The sequence below is a fragment of the Limulus polyphemus genome, unplaced genomic scaffold (genome assembly GCF_000517525.1).
Source record: "Limulus polyphemus unplaced genomic scaffold, Limulus_polyphemus-2.1.2 Scaffold1293, whole genome shotgun sequence".
Classification (NCBI taxonomy): Eukaryota; Metazoa; Arthropoda; class Merostomata; order Xiphosura; family Limulidae; genus Limulus; species Limulus polyphemus.
In genome coordinates, this window is record NW_013666903.1 from 274407 (window position 1) to 299345 (window position 24939).

The 24939-nt window shown below is 35.5% G+C and overlaps 1 protein-coding gene across 1 annotated transcript in view; it reads right to left on the reverse strand.

The window, feature by feature from the left end:
- Positions 1-23673, reverse strand: part of LOC106462981 (DNA-directed RNA polymerase I subunit RPA2-like) — a 130597-nt gene extending 106924 nt beyond the window's left edge. Inside the window, exons 1-2 of the mRNA XM_013922951.2 lie at positions 23578-23673; positions 11008-11180 (exon numbers count right to left, since the gene is read on the reverse strand). Coding sequence (XP_013778405.2) covers positions 11008-11180; positions 23578-23667 — 263 coding nt within the window. The 5' untranslated portion in view covers positions 23668-23673. The remainder of the gene's footprint in view (positions 1-11007; positions 11181-23577) is intronic.
- Positions 23674-24939: the final 1266 nt, after the last annotated feature.

A 24939-nucleotide genomic window follows, 5' to 3' on the forward strand; every position in this document is an offset into this window, starting at 1 on the left:
CCACTCGTCACGACAAATCCTCCCACAAATAAATAAGGTGAACGGGTTGGTTTTAATTGAAACTCCAACAATTAAACTCATCTGAGTGCTAACCTGTTTCACTAGTAATTTAATTTTTTGGTATTTCAAAATGCATATATAAAATCGAAAAATTAAATTTGCCTATCCCTTCCATGTGCAAGATTGAAAGAGGGTTACCAGCGCATGAGTATAAGAACATTTTGCTAAAGTATCTCTAACGATGATAGAGTAAAACTGCCTGAAGAAGCCCATTGATGTGTGTCAGAAATAATAATGAGCACTAAAGGACAAGAAAGAAAATAAAACATTAAAAATAAACTATATGTCAAAATGTAAAAATGTGCAATTAAGAATATAACCAAAAGAAGATAATTTAAGATTATTTGACAAAAATTAATGGGTATGAACATTTTTCAATATCTTAATTTTAAACATTTCATTGAATCATACGTTGATGATAATAGCTAGTGATATGGCAGAGAAAGTTAAAAATGAAATATAAACATTTGCCTTAAAAAACTTTTGATATTCATTTAGGAGGTTTTAAATGTTATGCAAATGAAACTTGAAAACTATTAAATGAAAAAATTATTTTTATACTTAACATGAAAATTGCCTTGCACTCAAACTATTCAGAGTCTGAGTGCAAATAACTACAATATATAAATAATGAAAGTTTAGTAGAAATACTTAATTAAAATATCTCATTTTTGTGTACAAAATACTTGTAATCTTTAACAAAATCTTATCAATTGTTATGTTAAGAAACCACATAGTTATTATAAGCATTGTTGAACTGTGTATCATTCTCAATACAAGTATTACCCAATGCACATAACCCATAAACATAGAATTAAAACTGTGTTGAAGAAAACTGAAGTTTTATAAGGTATGGTGATAATTATGGGTTTAAAGAGTTAAGTACTTGTTTAAGTTCGCCAATCAGTGAATAGTGACAACTTGCCCCACAGGATAGTGGAGCAAAGGTTCATATCTATAGTATAGTTCATTACTGTTAAGTAATAAGGTGAGTCGAGAGTTAACACATCATGGTACATTTTTACATAAGGAGGGTACATATTACCAAGAACCTATTATTTAATAAGTCTTTGTCACTCTAGCTAGTCACACACATAAACGCATGGTCACTTGCTTTACACTGTAAACTGTCAAGATTTCAATTAAAGATTGGTTCATTGTGTAAATCTGCATGTCCTGTTTCATTCTTTACAGCCAAACCATTACATCTGTTGGTGAACACATCCGCATGCAAGATCTATGAACCCCCTATTCTTGTATGCCCTCACTTCTCTGTTTAGCTGGGAATTCTCAAGATATCACATTACTAATGTTACTAGTAGTGGAAAGTTATAACATTATAAGTAAACATTGATAGTTATGTAAATTTATAAGTAATGCTGGTAAAGGCCTAATTGGACCCCTCTCCCTTTACAAAATCCTGTTGTTTAACTTGTGCAAATGACACATTTTCATGTGCAACAGCTTAGGATAAAAAAATTAACTTAATTCTAAATTATTGTACCTGAAGTCTAAAAGCAAGGTTTCCTTTTACTTTTCATATTCTTTTGCCATTACTTTTGCCAACCAATTTTTTAGACAAATTTTCAAGACAATTTTATGTGTTAATTCTAACTATATTTGAAAATTTTAACTCAAAATTATTTTAGTCAATAATTCGTGATTTTCTGATGTATTTCATGTAATTCTTGAAGGAAATAAAAGAAATTAATATTTTAATTTCTTCACAGTTGCAAAGAGTTTAGCCTGTAAACAATGCGTCTGTCAAATATTTATAATTTTTCTGCTCATCCAAAAAAATAATAACTATATTTGCTAAGAACATATCAACTCTTAACAATATATTATCCATTTATTGATTTTCAAGCATTTTCCCTTCTTCCATATTTTACAAACCATGGTGTCACCTTGTTATGGTGCCACATCAAATGATTTGATCATTTACTAATAAAACACAACTTTGAAAACAGCTATAAAGAAAGTTTAAATATGACTGGATAGAGCATGAGTTATACTATGACTCATAGTTGAGTAAATACACATGTTTAAGAGTTTTTTTCATAGTTTTTGTAAAACCCTTTTTATTTGTGAACTGAGAAAGTATTTATATCTTGAATTATATTTGCAGGAAAGCTAAAAAAATTGTCTTTAATGAGAAAACATCAGATAACTTGAATATATTTATATATAGTATAAAACGTCATTTGACTGGAGATTGCTCAAGGTTTATTAAAAGTTTTTTGATGTTTAGTTCTTCAATTAAAATTAGTGTTTTTCATAGATTTACCATGGTTTTTGAGTTTCAATGGTTGTAAGAATGAGGGATTTTTTATTATGTTCAGCAAATCAGATAAACTTATCAACTATGTTATGTGTCTGCAAAATGTTCTGATGTCTCATATTGTTATTGCATATTATTTATATATGTTTATTTGATTCAAATAATGTACATAAATAAATTGGCTAACTGGCTACTTAATTCTAATTGCAATTTTGATATATTATATATGAAAATATAATTGCCCAAATTAGTAATTACTTTTTTATTTAATTATCAATTAATTTAATTACTGCATTTAAAACAAATGGTACCATTTAGTTGTCACTAGTTGTCATTAGCGATGCTCCAGAGAGTAAATGTCCATATTATCTTTAAAAAAAATTAGTGCCAGAAATTTTTGTCAAAACATTGTCAGTCACATTTCAGGATATCATGTAAGAACGAAATTTCAGAGTGTAGATTAAGATATGTGAAGCACAGGTTGTAAGCTCTGTTTAGTAAGCATGTAACAAGGTTTCGTTTATACATAAATGGGATAAAGCTATCAAAGTGTGTAAGGAGTTTAGTAAATAGGAAGATTAATATCACATTTTGATCACCACTTATGAGGAACACATACGATGTTGTCAGGAATACTGTACCTGTTTATTCATCAATTAATAAAAACCACTAATCACCCAGCTCTAGCAACAACATCACATACAGTTCTCAAGCAACATATCAACCAAAACACTAGCTTACAAAAGATTTTTCATTGTGAAAAAGAAATAGTTATTCACTATAAACAGAAACTAAAGCCCAAAATGAAGATAAACTTCTCATTCTATTTCTCTCTCAACACGGGCTTGGTCAATTTGACTGACCACGTGACCTCTTTTTACCCACGAGCTGTTTGCATGTGTGCCTCATGAAATATTTTTATTATAATATTATTATTATTTATTTTTACTTAATGTAATCTTAACTAACCTAAAAGGATCCCTATTTTAACATTTTAGTTACTTTTATAATTATACATAAAGAATAAACATGAAAAACAAGAAATAAAATACTTAACCAAGCTTCTTTTTTCTTGCTATTGGTTTTCGAAGAGAGTTGATCATAAATTTTTATACTAATGATAGTAATGCACTTAATAATTTTTATTTAATTAAATAATGCACCAAACAATATAGACTAATAACATACAAAAAGTAGACAAATTTCCTTAATTCTCAAACTTTTCTGGCTTTCTAACTATGCAACAGCATTCATTACAAATTTATCCAAGCTAGATGTTAACTTTCTTATGAGAACGATGTTGGTACTCCGAGTAAAATTGATGGTTATCTTTTCAGAACATTACATTATACAATATGTCATTTGATACGTGAAAACCTTGACTTTCTACTGGTTATAAGTAATATATAATTAAACATAAGATAGAACTAGTAACAAATCCTGAAGGACAGGTGGGTGTGGTAGGAGGGGTATGATTTTATAATCGATAGCTCTGTAACCAAACAAAATTGAAGACTATAAAAATTATGGTTTGTCTAAGAAATAATAATTTTATAGAGTAACTTACGTTTAATTTCGCTCTTTTTCGAGGGATGGTAGATAAATTGGGATGATGGCATGCTAAGAGAAAATGTGTCACATGGGTCACACTAGTGGAAATTCAAGATTTCTTTAAATATTGCCTTGTAGAATTAAGAACTTAAAACTTATATACTATTAAAATATGGATTATTAGCTAAGATTTTATGCTATTCTAATTGGTATAACATAAACACAAAGTAGTTTAATATAAGTTTGAATGTTGTAATGCTAAGAAGAATAAAAAAAAACAGCACACTGATTCCCCCACCCCATTGACAATGGATAATCTGAACACCTGTAAAGAAATTAAAAAAAAAAGGCAAACACCAAGAATTAGTACAAAATCTCTTTCTGAAAACATGCAAAGAATATGCAAAAAAAAAGCATAAACTCAAAAAGCATTAAAGAGCCACAATACAAAACTATCAAAGTTAGTGCACGCCAAAACACCTAAAGATTTAGTGCAAGGCAAAAACATCAGTTACAATATCCCTCTGTTAATGTGGACTCCAATACATTGAAAAACCAAAACACCAACAGCATTCAGGAAAACAGCAGAGATACAAGACAATGTAAAATCAATCCATCTGCAACAGCTAATCAGAGAAGATCATGTAATTAAAAGGAGTAAGCCTAAAGTTATAATTTTCCTATAATTATCTCCACTCACAAGATTAGCTCTTCTTGTTCAGTGCTGCTCTCTACATGCGAACTTTTTCTTTACACATACCACAAGCCTTCCACTCCCCCCCTATTGGAATGGCAAGATTTCAAAATGTCCCTCATGCAAATCATCATGTGTCACCTCCTCACCAATTGGAGCATAACATGCTCACGTGACGCATGTGACTCCCTCTACACTCCTCTACCGAATTATCACTTCAAAGTTTGGCAGAAGATGTTAGCACCAAAGAATTGTGGGGTGAAAATGTGTCAGTGTAGGAAAATTATAACTTCTGATACGGTACTTACCTCATCTGACAAGATTAGCTAGAATCCCATATTGATAAGGAGGAGGGACTGGTGCAAGGGAAGGATAGAATTATCTCCTGAAAACATCTGTAGGATACCCCTGGAAATGAGAGATTCAGATCAGAAGAGGGGAACTGCCCCACTTCTAAGCCAGGTATACTTTTTTGCCAAACGAAGGAATGTGTAAAATATAAGGGCAGTAAATGAGTAGCACACCCGAGTGGAAGAGAATGTGGCAGGAAAGTGATCCTAACCATAGAGATAAACTGTAACTCAATCCCACAATGAGAAAGGTGGGTAAATAAAGAATGAGCCCCTAGGTGTAGAGTGGCTAGGACACAGCAGACCGTACTCGATAAGTCAACTACATCCAAAACCTACCCGTGGAGTACCAACATCCACGCGAGAGTAGGATGAGGATCATACCATCTTCACCTTAAACCTAAGAATCCGGGGATTAAGAACCATTCCGATTCCTGGGTATGACACAAGGATTAGCCCTGAGCTATCAATCTGTGAACTTAACATCCTGTATCGAAAGGATGTCTATTGCATGCAATCAATTCCACCAACTGTGAAACAGGCCAGGACAATCCAAATGGCAATAACATCCCCATAAAAACAGAGGATGAGGGATAGCCAAGGACAGAACCGGAATAATCCCATGTACCACCGCTGTGACCCACAACCCAGATGGAGGAAATTTAGGGAGGAAGATAGACAACCCGAAACCTATGTGAGGACGTATGTTGATCGGTTCACTCGAAATTCAAAACCAGCCGGTGGGGAACCAACAACCAAGCGAGGGTAAGATGAGAGCTCCCAATCGAAGGGGTGAACTGCCTTCTGATGTCTCATTCTGTTATCATTGGTTATCGCACATAGGAGGATATCACATCATCTACACCCATAGAACACCACTGCCCTACTCTATAACTGAATGGTTATTGTGTGGAACTCATTCAGCAGGGTGCCTCCATGGTCAACCACACCAGTGGCTTGGAACTGGAAAGTGGTAAGGACTGCCATACTCCACTTGAAGAAAGGAGGGTGACAATGCATTGAAGAGTTCAGAGGAATGTCATCACCTGAGACAGTGCAATGGGTGACCACAAAAACCTTATTTTGAAAGGCAGACCATACCGAGTTATTCTCTGGGGCATGACAGGGATGGGCATGTTTATGAAGCAAAATATCACTAGGTCATGCACCTACAAGCAATCTTGTGGAGCATCCCTACTCAACGGTGAGTGTGCAAAGCCATGGAAGATAAAGCATGAGTCAATATGGCTGGACAGTGCAGATTTATAGTTAAAGAATATCAGGTCAGGTACCACTTGCCACAAAGTGGGATCCATGGGATAAAGAAATAGAGAAAAGGCCCCTGAAAAGAATGGATAGTATGAATAAAAACTTACCAGTTAAAGTCGCACCAAAGAACGGCCACAGGTGGTAGACAAAACCCCAATAAAGAGGAAACCGTGGTATGATGGAGATTGTGGGAGATGAACATACTGGGTGTGGTCCACATGCCGCATCACAAAAACTCCTCCACTGGACAACGAGAACGAGAAGCAAGGGAAAAAAGTGAGGTGTCAGATCTGTTGGGAAGACACCTGGAACAAATTCCGGGAAGAAGATGGTATGGAGGAATAGGCCAATCAAATCAACTGGTAAGGTTAAAAGGTGAAATACCACAAAGAGAACAGGATTACTAGGGGATAAAGAGTTGGAAACGTGTACCCCCAGAGGGAAGCAGTATGGGCAATATAACAATGAAGAGCCCTGACTTGGCACAGAGGACTATCTGGATTCGGTCGAGGGTAAAGATGGGAAATGGAAGGAAGGGAAATAGGGGGAAATGAGGAACCACCCTCCAGAGCTGCTGAGGTCTTTGGGAGAAAGGATTGATCTGGATAAAGGAGAAGATAGGTGATAAAGGGTACGTGAAATGTAAATGGCAGACAAATCAGACCATTGACGTGCACAGGCTAAGAGAAGAAGAAAATATGTTTTAAGGGAAAGATGAAACATGGAATATGAGGAAAATGTTTCAAAAAGAGGAAAAGTAAGGGAATGGAGGACCACATTAACATCCCAATCCTGAAGGGTAGGTTGCCTGGAAGGGCAATATTTCCAGAAAAAACACATGAGCATGGTAAGGACAGGGGGAAGTAAAAACTCTACAGTATCAGGAAAAATGTAAAGTATGAAATAGGGCTACCCGATATCCCAAAAGCGAGGAGACTGAAGACCCATAGCCAAAAAACCAGGACAGAAATTCCACCACCTGAGCCACAGCAGGCTGGTCAGAGGGAAACCCACATTGTAGACTAATAACAAAATACCCTCCACTTGCATTGGTACACCTCCATGGAAGATGGACAGATGGAACCATATAACAAGGAATCTACTCGATGTGTGAAACCGGATCTTCTCACCAAAGACCAGACAAAAGCCAGGCATAAAGATGCAGGACAAGAAGGTTGGGATTGTGGACATGTGACCAAGATTTATGAAGAAGGTAGAAAGAAAGTGCAAGAAGGACAGGAGGAGAGAAGAACAGTCACTGTAACCATGGAAATCAAGGCTGAGCTGGCCAATAAGGAGCAATCAGGAGGACCCGACAAGGAGTGGAGTGGATGAGATAAATCACCCGATGAAGTAATTGGATGGGTGGGTACAAATAAAAAATACTTGTGTGACCAATCCTGGCTGAAGGCATTGACTGCCAGAGCTTGGGATGAGGTACAAGTGACCAAAAGAGGTAAATTGTTGTTGAGACCCATAGCAAAGGCACCCACATGGGGAGAATCCCACTGATGGCAAAGATCCCTGAAATCACAGCCCTAGATCATGGAGTTGTCAGGAAAGTGTCAGGAGTTGTCAGTGTAAAGAAAGAGTTTGCATATAGAGGGCAGCATTGAATGAGAATAGCTAATCTTGTAAGTAGAGGTAAGTACTGTATTGGAAATAATGGGGTATCAAACATACGTAAGAAAAATAAACTAATTCAATTAACTAATAACACAGTCAACCTAGCATACAAGTCAGAAAAACCTCAAAAGCCCTATTGAAATAATTCAACTAAGTTAGTTGATTAAGTTTTATTGGAGAGACCCTAGATAAATAGATAGCACAATAGCTATAGAAGATACAGAACTGAATCCTGGCCATTATCACCACAGAAACAGTAATTTGCAGAAATTCCCCAAAAACAGCAGCAGATTAGCCAAAACACAGGATAAAAACAAGTTAATAATTCGTCTCTAGTAACTAATATATTAGTAACACATCAATAATTAATCATTGTATAGGAAACTAACTACAGAACAATTAATATTCATTGGCTACAACTTTAATGCAAGTACAATGTAAAAGGTTGTACGTCAATGAATGCAAGTTTGGGAACAAGCCTAGTTTAGATAATATCTGTTTAATAATCATGAATGAACTCAACTTTAGGCACGAGATTAAACCTAAAACATTCTGATGTTATGGTTTGCAGTCCAATAACAAACATGACAATGCAATAAAACTTTTTGATATGGGTAGCTATGTACTTTATTAGTGATTAAGTTATAAGGAAATTAATATCTTAATTTAGAAAAACATACCATTAACTTTAACTTTAAACATTGCATTTTCTTTTTCAAAAAAATCTAACTAGCCTAAAATTACAATGTCAAATCCCTCACCATTTCAGCAAAGTAGAAATAGAGAATAGACTATAAGACCAGGCTTTATAGTTTAGAAAGTGAAGAACTTACTTGGAGAAAGTCATTATACAAAACATTTATATGCAAGTTAAAACTGTTTGAAGATGTAGAAAATTGTAATACTTGTTAATTCTCACACTTCAAATGGGCATTGTTTTAAAGAATAATAGAAAAGGTGTTAATCTGAACTTTAATGAAATGAAATAAACAGTCACTTGTCAGCCATAGGTGCCAACTACACTTTTGCACTTTCTCCTCTACATAAAAGAAGGCTGATGTGTGAGAGACAAACATAAACTGCTAAAAAATATTATTATTTTGAGTTTTATGGTAACTTTTGTTGATTAATTAAACACATGCTTCCTTTGCATCCTCAATACCAATACTAAAACATATAAACAGCAGCAACTTGAACAATGGATTTGATTTGTTTATGTGTGAAGTTTCAGCTTTGTCAAAGCAAGTTATATTTGATAGCAAGTCAAAACAAACAAGATGTTTGAGTCAAGGGAAAAGCCATGAATAAAATAACTATCACAAGACTTCCTTCTCACTAACTAAGATGGTTAAAATTGAAATAAGCATGTGAGAGATATTCCAAAACAAATTTTTAGGTAGAAATTTTAATGCAGATTATGAATTAGTCATCACAACAATTTCACAATCTAAGTATTTATGAATACAACATTGTTTGCTTGTACAAAAAAATTACAATACATTTCAGTTAACTGCTGTTTAAAGCTGTTGATTTGATATGATAAGCAAACATGTTTTTGGATGTTTTTTTTTCAGTTTCTGCCACTTATATATTTTTTGAATTACTCTTTAGACAGGTGAATCTTAATAGAAGTTAGAAAATTTAAGTATTTACCTTAAGCTACTTTAAAAAAAACTTCTGTTTGGCTAAAACAAACTGCTCAAAGAATTTTCTAAATTTTTGTTTTTTAAACTTGCAAACTCATATTACACAAACATTATTGGTATGCTGTCTTTATTCTTAAGAATTAAAGTAGTGGATCTCAAAATCACTACAATATCTGTTTATATACTCTGGAACTATTCCAAATGACAGTAACAAAACACACTTTCCAAAACATCTGACATATCAGATGATAACAGCAAAGAAGAACCTTAAACCACAAAGGCTCATTATACATAAAAATACTTACCAAAGTAGTTGAAGTATCAGGCAGCAGGTGATAACAGTAAAGTACTATAAACCAGAGGTATGTTATCTAACAAAACACTTTCCAAAACAGTTGAAGTATCAAAGGATAACAGTGAAAAAACTAGCCTAAACCAGAGTTTGTTGTCCAACAAAACACACTTTCTTAATTAGCCAAAGCATTAGGCAGCAGATAGTAACAATAAAGAAGTATCCTAAACCAGAAAGGTTTGTTACCAACAAAACATTAGCAGTTTATAGAATCCACATTATTAGTGTTTGTTGAAAGAACACACATACTACAGATTTATTAAGCTGAGTGAATAAATTGAAGAATGCAGTATATCTTAAAGAAAATGATCATTACATGTCTAGACAAACTTAAGATTTTCCACAACTGTATGCTATAAAACAATGCCACCTATAGTATTATTCCAAGACTCTTATATCATGAGTGAAAAAAGAGGCTTAACAATCTATATATTTATTCATTTGGTTACAAAAACTTATAAACAACCTGTAAGTTTGAAAGGATTCCATCTGTGATGAAATATCAAAAGAAAAGTTTCTCAAAATAAAACAGGATTTACACATAGTATATGTATTTTTTTTTGTACAGAAGTAATAAATTACATATTTTAGACTACTTAAACTGAAACTTTGATTCTTTATAAGTGAAGTTTATTGAATAGCATTAATTGGAGACTAACACTGGAGGATTGGTGAACATTTCACTTACCCAATGAAACTTCTGGCATGGACAAATTAAAGCCAGTTCAAACTTAATAGCAAGTTTACATGATAGCCACTGCATAAATTTCTTCACCCAATGTGAATAACTCAGTAGGAAAATACAAACCAACCTTTTCATTAACAGCTGGGACTGTAGCATATTTTATTTACAAGTTAACATCAACTTTATTCACCAAAGTATAGATCCAGGTAAGAGAGAGGGATTAAAGAAAAAAAAAGAATATTTTATACCACTTCATTAAAAATATCTGGTAGTGTAAATATATGTATTGAAGTACCTAAAGAGTAAATTGTTGGTGTTTCACAGAATTTGTACAATGAATATTCTACCTAGGTATTAAACTAAGACATTACATTTATGACTAAATAAAGAATGGTGATATATATTCACTGTTTTAGCATATGAAAAAAATGGCACAAAAGCACATTTTTACAAAATGTTTAACATAAATACTTTAAACAGGAGTCATATTTACCCTTTGAAAAATGAGTCATATTCTTTTCCTTTGATCATTTCTTTGTAGATATAATGGTCAGTAACATCACACAGAGCCTTCAGTAGTAGCATCACAGGAATAAAGAAGATCTCTTTCATATAGGCAAACATTAGCTGGCATGTGCCATTTGTTAGATAGTGCAACACCATGTTCTTAACGAAAACAAAAAAGCAATATATAATACTTGTATTTTTACATATCAATATAGACATTCTTTTGGTTATAAACTAGCCAATGTAGACTACTGTTTGAACCTTATTAAGAATAATAACAAAATGATCTTTTAAGCCTTAAATTATTTTTAGCTTGTTTGCTCAGCTTGATTTGAATTATATTTCTATAGTTGATTTATCCTGAATACACACTCCAGAAAATGAACAATGACATAATTTCCTTATTCCTAGCAAACTTTACAGAAGCATTTAATAACATACAATAACTGGTCACTTTATAAGGAACCTACTACACAACTGTTGAATACGCCATTTATTTTCATAAGAAAAACATATTGATCTGTCAAATGATTTCTATAAATACAAAGGTATGGCCATATCACAGTTAGCCAGTAAGACAAGAGATAACAGCAAGAAGTATAACAGTGGATGTTCAGCCAGCAGGAACAGTCTATCTATAGCAGTAATATGTTTAGCAAAGATGTAGTTATATCATGGTTAGCCCGAAAGACAATTGTTAACAAGTAGCAGTTCAAGATTCAACTACTTCCAAGTGGGTTCATGTCACAAGTATGATACCTCAAGGCTCAGTGTTAAGATCTTTGCTTTTTCTGATTTACATTAATGATATAGGAGGAGGAATGGTCAATAAAATTACTAAAATCTGCTAATGATATTAAGGACTTGAGTGTTGCTAGTTGCAAAGATAATGCTGTTGCTTTATAAAAAAAATTTAGATTATTTGGTGAGTTGGGCAAATGAAAGGCAAATGGCTTTAAATTATAATAAATGTAAGATAAGACATGTAGTTTATCAAAATTTGAATTATAAATATAATTTGTATGAGAATAACTTTAACAATGTTATGAAAGAAACAATCTTGGGGTTCAGATTAATCAAGCAGGTAAAAATGTTAGCAGTTTTCCTGTCAACTGGAGATTTTTTATTGACCAACACTGATCAAGGTTTAGTTTAAGCAGAAATTAATATTATGAAGATACAGCACTGTGTACATGTAGCACTTATATTACTTGGAGATCAAGTGAAAATTACTCCTCATCCATAAAGTAAATTCTTAGACCAAATACAGTTCTCAGAAGTTAACATTTTTCTTACACTATTTCCTATAGCTACTTACCTCCTATCACGATCTTCATCTGCCCTCTAAGCATAGCTAAAAACTTTTTGCAATCAGCACACCAGTCTGTATACCCCGTCAATTTTGTACCATTTCTGAACATGTACATATCATGTGACTACTACCCACCAATAGTATTGCAACCCCTATATTGGTGCAGCTAGCTCCTTCTGCTGTTCCCGCTCAATCCTCACTTTTGAAAATTAGCAAGGTCTACAATAAAAACATTGCCCATGGGGAGAAAGGGTGGAAAGTGTGTGAGGTAAGTACCTATCGGAAATACATTTTCAGTGCAAGAAAAATTTTAACTTCTGATACGGTCTTAATTTCACTTACACAAAGCAAGAATCACTTATTGCAAAGGTGAAGGGGCTTGTTTAGGCACATAACATAGAAACCAAGCAGAGAGCGATCACCTAGAATGAATGGGTGTGCTCCGAAATGAAAATGAAGCACACTTGTGGGGTACCACATTACTTATGGAACAGGTATGCTCTTTGCCCTTAAAGCAGGAAATGATTCTGATATGGGCAGAAAAAAGGATAGGCACAAATGCAACTCAATCTGGGAGATGCAGTTTATAATAAAATATAAATAGAAGTATCTAACAGATGAAGTTCATAATTCGTCCTTGGGATTAGGAGGTTGGGAATAAAAAAAAAGATATACTGTAACATATTGTAGCATAAACATAGTGGCTAGGGCATGTGGGCGGTGTTATAATGACTTGGCAACCCCAATGCAGTTTATAATAAAATATAAGTAAAAGTATATATGTACATATACAACCTCAACTGAACAGATGAGGTTCATAACACACCCTTGGCATTAAGAGGTTGGGGATCAAAGAAGATATATTGTAACATATTGTAGCATAAACACAGAAGCTAGGGCATGTGGATGGTATTATATAGACTCAGCAACCCCAACCAAAAGTAAACAGAATGTCATACATAAAGCAACTAGAATTACAAAGAGGAAGTAAGCTTTTGGACAAAACCGATCAAATTCCCAAAACAACAGTAGGAGCAAGATGTAAAACAAACTGAACACAGCTTTACAAGGTTGTGATAAGACTTCCCCAGTCAAAGGTGAATAGACATGTGTAGAATTGCCACAAGAGGGAGAAAATATCCACTAGAGGAAGATACAGCCAGGTCATGCACATAATGAGCAACAAAGGTATTGGAAGTAGTCCACATTCCAGCCTGAACAATCTCTTCCAAAGGATGCCGAAGGCAAGCAGCCAAGGACACAGTGATGTGACAAATTTGATGAGAAGAAATGTTGTGAAGATGGCAAACGTCCATGGATAAGTCCAAATATGTTAGTCTAATGAATTGACAAGCTCAACCAGTAAGCATGGCAGGGGACACAGCACAGGAAAGGGAAAGGTTCCAGGGAATAAAAAGTTGGGAACGTGAACCCAGCTTGATAGCTAGAAATGGTCAAAGTGGACAAGCCTTTGTCAAACAATCAGGTGAAGAATAGGGAAAGATGAGGAACAGAAGGGTGGGAAGGATGGAAACCACATCAAAGAGACCAAAGGTGGAAGGTATATTATCACCTGTTATTAATGGACAGAAGGTCTAATGGAATAGGAAAGAAAATATGTAACATGTGGAGTCAGTTTTTGGGCTGTGACAATGGACCTGACAAAAGCCATGCATGAACACAAGAGACTGGTGACATCTGGATGAACAATGTCTGACTGAGGTCAACAGAATAAGGTCCAACCTGTAGCCACAGAGTGATGCATTTTGAGCCACCATAATCATGATGAGAAAGTAAGTAACAGACGAAATGGACTAACCTTCTCCTTCACCTGACAAAGCCTGAAAGACAACAACCCAGACTCGGAATGATGGAATCATGTATGCCTTACTCAACCAAAGGAACAGAACTCATCCAATCTGGAATTATGAACATCATCCTCAATCCCCAACTGAGTGGGCAAGGTAAATTCCATTTGCCCCCAGAATTATCAGGAGGACGTGAAACAGCTGTGCTCAACCAAGGACACTGGATGGGACTACTCTGCATTCGGAATTACGAAAAGATAGTGATAAAAAAGAAGGGCCATGCACACCCAACCTGATAGCCGAGCATCAAATCTGAACTGGTATTAGAAGTAGGCTCCTGCCACTCCTATCCACATCTGGGAAAACATCCAGGGACCCAGGTAGGAGGGACTCCAACTTTGTCCTCTTCTCCAAGAGTGGAGGAATTCACTCTAACACTCTGGAGGAAAAGCTTCTGTTCACCAACCCAATGACTGGAAACCAGGTGCAGTAAGGATGACTCCCTAGCTTCACCAGTAGAATCTGGGAGGGGGGGGGGGGGTAATGCACAGTGGGGGAGTCCTGAGGAACAGTGCTTTGTAAACAGTGCAAAAGCTGCACCAAGTTACCTAAATTTTTAAAAGCAAACTAATCTCGATTTATTCAATCCAAATATTGGCAGGGATGGGCAGTATTCCCTTATGCTTTACTCACGAGAATCCATGAATGGTGGTCCATCACAAAACAGTAATACCACCAGATCAGCTTGTAGGTGGTCTTATAGAATACCTCATTTCTACAGAGCCTGTTACAACCTATACAAAGTATCTTCAATTAGTGGTTCCAAGTGCATAATTGGTTTGATAAAAACATACCAGACTGGGCAACCCTCGCCACATGGTGGGATCCTGTGAAAACAAGGTAAGTGACCCTGAAAGCTAGAAATAAAAATACTCGCCCCTTTGGGTAGTCTAGGAGAAATTGTGAAGATAGTTACAGGGGGTAGACAAAAACCCTCAGACGAAGAGACGAGCAGATCATGCAAGTAAAGTGGGATAAAGGTACTGGGGGAGATTCACATACCAGTCTGCACCATGACCTCCAGCGAGCAAATCGACCAGGCTGCTAGGGAAATAGAATGACTAGTATCAAGGCAATGTGCAGATGTGTGCTATAAGTTTTTTTTGGGGGAGGGGTATTTTTAGACCATCAACCTATTGTATCATTAGGCTGCTTTGTAATGCTACCAGTTGGTTATTTGGGGTTTAGGCCTATCGATTGCCAGGGTCATTAACATGTTGAGACTCCTCGCCATTACTGAGGATGTGCACAGCTGAAATAATGAAGTGCATGGGTCTTGATTGTTTGTTGTGCGGCTGCGCAGCCACATGGCTTAGAGGAAACACTAGTTGGAACTAATCATATTTAGCACCTTGTGTAACATATAAAGTAGAGAGAAGGCTCAGAGTTGTAATATCATCCTGTGCTGATTGAATGCATCTATTGCCAAAGTCCAAAGATGAGTTAATGGAAACCAAATTACCAGTAGCTGGGTGATCCAATGAGAGGCCAACCCACCAATGAGTGGCAAAATGAGAGTCAATCCAAGAGAATTTTGTGATATAACATGTATTCTGTCAGGAGAATTTGCTTGGATTGAGACAATTGACCTGCTACCACAGGCATCCCCATGGAACGTGGCAAGCTAGCAGAGAGATATGACAGAAAAGAAGGTCTAAAATTCGAAAACATGGATCACTAGACCACGTGCCTCCTTGATGAGAAACATAAGACACCACCATGGAATTGTCAGAAAATTCTAAAACATGGATCCCTAGACCACTTGCCTCCTTGATGAGAAACATAAGACACCACCATGGAATTGTCAGAGTGAAGCCAGACTATTTATACCTTAATAAGCCCAGACCATGAGACACTGCCTATTGAAGATCAAGAAGGATGAAAACATTGTGTAGGGAATCCTCTTCATCCATGCATTGACCCTGAAATTCCTGACTTTTGTTATATGCACCCCATCCTTGAAGCAAGGCCTTCGTGAAGAGATGGAACTCTGAACGAAGTGGCAGTAGAAGAACCTATATCATAGTAGTGTCCCAACTTAAAAAACCCTCGTGATAAAAAAATGATCCCGAAGGAAACTGGGGAACCAGTGAATCGATGTTGACAATCTCCTGGTTGCATAAAGACCAATAAAAGGATCACTTGTCTTCTCGTCCCAAAGGCACGATGGATTCAAGTGATGTCCACATTCCCAGAAGAGAAAGAACCATCCTTGCAGTGGGAGAAAGATAAGTGAGTAAGAGTGTGGCATCTTATTCTATAGAGTTGAGCTGGATGGGAGTCAGCTGAGCCCAACTGAGAGATGATATGAAAAATAAAAAATACACAGACTGATTACATACTGAATTGGAGCAAGAATATGTGTTTCATTCCTGAAAGAGAAACCTGCCTTGGTTGATTCTGAAAGTAGAATCAAGATGTGATGTTCTGACAATTGACGAGATGGTGCCAGCAGTAACCAGTAGTCCATGGTTGGTGTGTGTACAGTACAATGGAATGAAGGTGACAAGAAAAAACCCTTGTGAAGCCGATGATAGTCTGAAGGTAAAAACTCAGAACTGCAGTACCTGACTGTTGTGTACAACAAATGCCGATAGTGGTGAGACACCACCTGCTATGGCAAAGCACATATAGCAGCCGACTACAACCAACTTGGACATCTACAATTCCAGTGAAAATTCAACACAGATTAAGGAAAAAGTAATTTGTGAATCTAAGCATTGATATAGATGAGAAAGATCGATAGGTCCAACAACTGATAGGAATAAAAACTCTGAAGAAATAACATGACTCTCTCACTACCCCAGACCAACCAAACACAGATCACCCTACAACTAAGTTCCAAATCCCGATGAACTGTGGGAGACAGAAACTCTACAGGTTGGCTGGATAATAGTGGTGAAGATGCGAACTGAATGACTAATTGTAATTCAAGTACCTGCAGTCCTCCTGGACCCATGGGTAATGATACCATACGACCAGAAATACTTGGAACCGAGCCCTCCCACCCTTTGAAGGTATACAATAATCACTGATGCCACTGGCAATCTAACCAAGCAGTGGAAACCTTGGATATATACAGAATTTAGTTCAGGTACCAATGTACCGAGGAACTGATGTCAGGAGTCGAGACTCACAAATAGCGGTGGAATTGATGTAATTAGAGACTCCAATGACAACAAGGAGTAATGTGGAAGCTGAAGATTGAACCAATGTGCATGCTAACAATGATGATCCTAAAAGTCTTTTAAGAAAGTGACATGACAGGAAAACAAAATGTTGAATTTTTAGAGTTATAAGTCCGTAGACTTACTCTGTCCCACCTGGGGACACTGAACTACTCAGGTGAACTCCGAAATTCGAGGAGCAGATGTACTATTTGAGAATCAGAAAATGCTTCCACCTGGAAGGCTAAATCACGAAATTATGACATCATGTTGGATAAGGCCTAACTGTTCTTTCACGTAACTGAGAAATCAACCTTCCAGCATGAACTACAAGATCCATGTATGAAGAAAAAACTAAAAATTTGCTCCCAAACCTTTCAGCCAACAAGTAATGTGCAGGCTCAAAAGAAACCAGGAAAAAACCAAAAACATCACACATTCGAAGCACCAACAGAAGAAAAACAAATCAAAGGCAGCTTATCCTAAAGTTGCCTCCTTTTTGTTTTTCATAAGTCATTTAAAGGCTGTTGATTATTGTTGATTGGAACAGCATTTTGTGAGGTAAAGTTGTTTTGTTAGAGCAAAGCAGCTTTTGGTCATCTAATGCAACCACCTTAGGGAATCGAATCCCAGCACTGTGAGTCCATCAACTTACCACTTTCCCACAAGGGCACTGAAAATCAAACAGACAAAAAGAAGGCACAAGAGAAAGCAAATCTAAAGTCTCTGTAAAATGTTGATACAATTTGCCTCTGTGCCAGAAATAATAACTCATACAATAACTAGCTTCCCAATCAGAAGAAGAAAAAGAATTATTTTTGAAATTATTATTATTATTACGAAAACTAACTATATAACATGATAGCATTCAAAGTATCTCTGAATGATCTTAATACTGGAAAATCATTAGTGATGCTTTGTTGAGAAAAAGTGATAAAATTATCTGAATGAGAGGCTTGTATACAGTACCAGGAGAGAGGGTGTATTGATGTAGGTGGAGAGTATCATGAGACAAATATTGCCAAGGGCAATTCAGTGGGGTATAAAAGACTGGAGCAATTAAGAAAAATCAGACCAATGCTTAGATAGACAAAGAAGAAACCCTGGCAGTCGAGTAATAGCTATAAGTATCAGCAGAGGTACGTATGTTTTGGAAAACAAGGAATAAAGTACTTACCTGGGTCTTCTAATAACATATCATAAGCAGACAATGTTTTTTAACTATCATAATTTTTCTGGCTTTCTAACTGTGCAATAAGAGCCATTAAAAATGTAGCTAAGCTTATCGATGTGTTTCCCATAGGAACAGTTTGAGCTGGAAGCAAAATTGACAATTCTTCATATAGAAAGCACAATTATATAATTATATATTTGATAGATTAAAATTTTGACTTTCTATTGGTTATAAACAATATAGCAGTAAACATCAGAGAGAACTATTGGCAATTTGTGAAAAAGAGGATGTGGCAGGTGGGCATGGCAAGAGAGGTCTGATTTTCTAATTTATGGCTCTATAACCAAATAAGGTTAAAGGCTATAAAAATTATGCTTTGCCTGAGTAATAACTATACTATAGTGAGTAAATTCTGTACATCTCAGAAGGGTGGTAAATAAATTAGAGAAAAGGGAAGACCTAGAGAGCAAATGTCAGAATTCTCTACTAAGGGAAATTGAGAATATTTGTTTATATTGCCTTATAAAATCATGAACTTAAAACTTATATAATATTAAAATTTGGATTATTCATTAAGTTTTGATGCCAAGTTTATTTGTGTATATGTAGTTTAATTACAATTAGAATGTAACTCAGTAAAACCTTGTGACATACATAGAAAAAGATGCCTATAGGGAAAGAGTTAAAGTATTGATGTATTCTGAATCATTATTTTAGGTTATAAACACCCAATTTCAATGTCCATTAATATTAAGTAAATAAAACAGGCTAAATTAAAAAGCTTTATCATCTACAACAAGGCCACAAAAAATTACATTACCTCACTGTAGTATTAGTTAATAATGGTGAGCTGGCACTACCTATTACATATATGTAAAGGCAAGAGAATTATAGAGTGTAGAAAACAAAACATTGTTGTTATGTCTTATTATTATAGCATTATGTAAAAAATGGCCACTGCTAATAAACCTTATGTTTTATACTAAGGACTACAGTGAATTTATTAAATACAACCCATATGCATAATCTTACATGGTGTCAGATTTGTGGATTTAACCCATGCCTCTTTGCTAAATTTAGCTTGAAATTTACTTTTTACCTTCAATGAGCTATCGCTTGATCCCTGTGATGTTTTTTCTCTTTCCAAAAGACATTCTCATTTCTTTACAGCTTTTAGGGAATAACAGACTGAATCTCTCCTAAAAAGTCTGCTCATCTGCAGACAGGTGCATAATGACCTGTCTTCATACATTTATTGGAGTGTATTTCAATGGGTGATTAGTGGAACTTGCTAATGAATTAATTGTTGGGCTTATTAATTATTTACATTCAACTAATCTTTATTCTTAAATGAGAAAATAATTTCATTTTAAGGTATTTTCTAAAAACAATTTCAAACTATTACTTGTTTGATGAGGACCTAGGATGGGACCACTTTGCATTCAGAATTATGAGGAGATAGTGGACCTCCTTCCATTAACAATATACGAAACTGACACTGATCAAAGAGTAGGGCCATGCACCTCCCAACCAAACAGCTTCATGTCAAATCTGAACTGGAATTACAAGTAGGCTCCCACAGAGGTTGGTGCCACTCCTACTGACATCTAAGAAAAACATCCAGGGACCTCAGTAGGAGGGCACCCAACTCTGACTTCTTCTCCAAGAATGAAGGAACACGCTTAAAGACTATTGAGGAAAATCATCTGTCTGCTACCCCAGCGACTAGAAACTGAGGGTGGTAAGGACTCCTGAGCTTCACTAGTAAAGTCTGGGAGGGTAACACATGGTGGGGAGTCCTGAGCTCTGGAAACTGTGCAATAGGTGAACCAAGTTCACTACATTTTTAAAAGCAAACCAATCCTAATTCATTCAACCTGAAGATCAGTAGGGACAGGCATGATCCCCTTTAGCTTTACTCATTATAGTCCGTGAGTGGCAGTCCATAATAATAAGGTAATACCATCTGGTAGACGCCTAGATTGTATTACGGAACACCCCAATTTGACAGAGCCTGCTTCAGCCTGAATTAATTTTAGTGAAAGTGGTTGCTAGTGTGGAATTCAAACAAGAAAGCATACCTGCCTGTGCAACACTCACCACAGAGTGAGATCCAGTGAAAAATAAAGGGACCATAGAAATAACATGATTGAGGAAAATACTCATCTCCTGTTAAAATCTGACAGATGTGGTCAAAATAACTACAGGGGTAGTCAGAAGAAAAAAAACTGCCAGATCATGCAATAATGAGATAGGAAAGTATTAGGAGTAGTCTATATACCAGCCCGGACAATGTCTTCCAAAGGGCAATTCCACCGGGGGGGCTAATGACATATAGATATGATGAGATGTGATATGCAAAAGATTCCTCTCCTGTAACGATAATCCATTATAGGCCACGTGAACAAATTTACAAAACCACCTTGTTAGGGTAATGGGAGATAAGTCACGGTAAACAGAAGGATTCCAAAGAATGACAATCGATTCCTACTACCTCAAAATGAATTAGTATGAGCTACATAACACTTGAGGGCCCTAACAGGACATAACAAACGATCAGGATCAGAGTGGTCATAAAGGTGATAAATGGCTGGCAAATGAATTGGTGAGAAGGATCTTTCCCTTCCCTAGCTGCAGGAGTCTTGGGAAGAAAAGGCCTATTGGGGTAAAGGAAAATAATTTGTAGAATAATAAAAAGTCTGATGCACATGGATTGCAAACAACTCTGACAGATGACATCGACAAGCCAACAACATCAAAAAATACAATTTAAGAAAAAGGTGAAACAATGAACACAAAATAAGGATGAAACAGTGTATGAAAAACAACTGTAAAATCCCAATTCGGTAATTGAAAAGGTCGTTTGGGTCAAAGAATACGAAAGGTTTGAGTAGACAGGATAGTACTGAGGATTCAAAAACCTTTTGATACATGGAATACCGAAACTTAGTGGATAAGGATGCCTTATATAAATCCATCATAGATGAAGTGAGACTCGTCTCAAATACCCAGGTTATAAAACGGGATATGGTAGATACTTTACGATGAAAAGGGTTTAAATTCCTTTTAATACACTACTGATCATAAATATTCCATTTCCATTGATAAACAGCTATGGTTGGCCTATGGAGAGATTTAGTTAAATACAGAGAAACCTTAGAAGTTAAACCCTTATGTCGAGCAAAGTACACATAACTTCGAAGCATGAAGATTGAGTTTCCAAACATCTGGGTGGAAAATGTCTGATCGAAGTTGTCTCAACAGAGACTGCTAATGTGGAAGAGGTAGAGGTGGACATTCCTGCAGATACAGAAGTGGAAACCACGTTTGAGCTGGCCAATATGATGCAATCAAGAGAAATTGACAGGAAGTGGAATGAACCATAGTCAGAACCTGGAGCAATAGCCAAATCAGGAGAAAGGCATACAGATGTAAGCCTGTCCAGTCCTGACAGAATGCATCTACTGCTAATGCTTGAGGATGAGGTATCAGAGACCAAAACAACTGTAGTTGAGAATTCCATGAGTCGCAAAGGCATCAATCATTGGAAACCCAAACTGAGAGCAAATCCACTGAAAAATCTCATGATGTAGCATCCATTCTGTCAGAAGTATCCAGTTGGGTCAAGATAGTGATATGCAATTAAATTCATCACTCCTGGAACATGACATGCTAAAAGACTGATACAATGGAAATAAGAGCCCAGTAGAGTAGATCCAAGGCACCAAAACAAAGATCTCGAGAATGTGTGCCTCCTTGACGAGAAATCTGAAATACTACCGTGGAATTGTCGGGATGCATCATGACAATTTTTCCTTTCAAGAGAGACAGAACTTGAACCTATTGCCTGGTGTACTGCAAGGAGTTCGAGCATGTTGATATGGAGGGTAGACTCGTCTTCTGTCCAAATACCCTGGAACTCCTGACCTTGAAGATAAGCTCCTCCATTCCTGAAGAGATGCATCTGTAAACAGATGGATCTCGGGACGAGGTGGTGGAATGGGTACCCCAGTAGTAGTGTTGTTCTGATCCAACCACCATTTGCAATTGACGATGTTGTTCCTGAGTAATGAGACAGGATGATTCAAAGGATTGGAATGCATGATTCATTGGTCACTCACGCAGTGACCTCTGAAGGGACCACATATGTGCTCATCACAAAGGAATGAGAAGCTTGAGGGATGCCCACATCCCCAAAAGAGAGAAAACCATCCACACAGTAGGAAAAGGACACATAAGTAAAAGCCTGAAGGCTCTTTCCATGGCTTAAAGCATAATAGGGGTTCATTGAGCACAACTTAAGTCAATAATTGAAAAACACATCCAGATGGATGAGATATTGCATTGGTGACAGAATAGATTTCTCCAGAATAGCTTTGACCTTAACAGATTATATTTATTAGTTTCAGACAATTTTATTTGCAGAACAAAAAATCCTTTCTATTGAATGATAAATATACAGCATTTGAAGTTTCACTTAATTATAATCCAAACAAGTTACAAGTTCAGCACAGAAGCAGCAGTAATGCACTACCCAGAAGACTGCAAGAAAATCTGACAGGTCAAATGTGCTACAGTATTTATACAGTTAGATGATATGGGGCTTATCCTAAAATAGATACCAATAGAGATCCTTTTTCTAATTCATACACATACACATGTGATCAAAACACAAATACATGTTATTTTGAAACCAATTATAAAGCAGATATTACTCATGTCATGCATTAGGAAAAGAAAACTGATACACAGTTTCTTGAAATCTTACACTTGAATAAAGAAACTGCTAGACATCTACAATAGGTTCAAAGGAACCTATACAAGTATCAACCATAAAAACTTTAGTACGCAACTCCTTTTTGTTATCTATATGTGCAACATAATAAATGTAAATTTTTTTTGTTTCTTCAAACAGATAACAAAACATTAAAAGCCTTGTTTATAAGCCTTATTTAAAATAACAGCTGCATTATAGAATGTAAAATAACATGTACAAAACTAGAAAAGAAACAGCTTCTGACTGTGCTTTTCTTACCACACCAGTCTGGTCAGGTTTTACACTTCGTAAGGAGACACCATACTCGGTGAACATTTTTCCTCGGTTCTTCCAACTAGGCCTTGTCATGGCAATTGGCTATTACAAACAAACATATCATTTTCATCAACTAAGCAACACAAAACCATCATTTGTTTTAGAACAATCAGTTATGAACTATTTTAAAAAATCATATGATTATTCTTAAGTAGAATTTAATGGTACTTTATTGTGACCATAAAACTAAATGAAAATATTTAATTAATTATGGAAACATTTTGAGCTTCCATTGTCTTTACAAGGTTATAAATATTTAAAGAAAAGATCAGTAGATCTTGTACAACAGTTTTCACCATAGCTACTACCTCACCTTCATGCAAACTCATAACCAGTATCACATTTTTATCACTTAAAACTGATATTTATCTTCATATCATTTGTTACTGTAAATGATTTTGATGTTGCTATGAACATTTAGCAACAACAAACTGAGTAGTAAATAATGATATGATAAAACCATTATCAGTCTTAATGAATAAAAACTGGTTTTAAGAGCAATATTATTTACAAGTTTAGAAGAAATGAAACAAGAAATACAAATATTTTTTTAATTTAAGAACATTTTCAAGAGGATGAAAGTTAAAGTTTACAAATATTTTTTTTTATAAAGCATACTAAAAGAGGTCATGTATCTTTTCAGTATTACTTAGTATATAAAAACAATTAATACAAGTGAAATAATCAAAAAATGGAAATACTCATTTTAACATATGCAAAAATGTAATTGCAAAGTAGCACATGATTTGATGAAATATTCTGCTCAAACTACAGATGAAATGTTCACTGGCTGCCTATATGTAAAAACAACTTTGATGCATCCAAATGGATGCATTAGAAGAAATGTGAGATAATCATTAAACCAAATATTTCAAGAATTTTATAAAGTAGTTATAAAATAAAACAGCAGTCTGCCATTACTACACAATTTTCAGAATTATTCACACATCTTATCACATAATATTACTTAAACTGGTGACATGCACAAGCATCAGATAATATTATAATTATTGTTATCAGCTGTCCAGTATTGATTCTGTTGATATCAATACAGATATTGATAAAATATGATAATCAACAGCCAATATTATGTTACACATATTAAGAACACTATACATTTTACTGAACTTCAGTAAATGTTTTGTCAAGAATTTCCGTTAATGATTCTTCCTAAATGTGTAAAATACAAAGTATATTTAAAAATCCCTCCTTTTAAATATTTTAATAAATTCCAAATGACTGACTGAAAAAAAGCATTCACAGCAAACTATTTAAAACAGAAAACACTTATTTAACTTTGCTGTA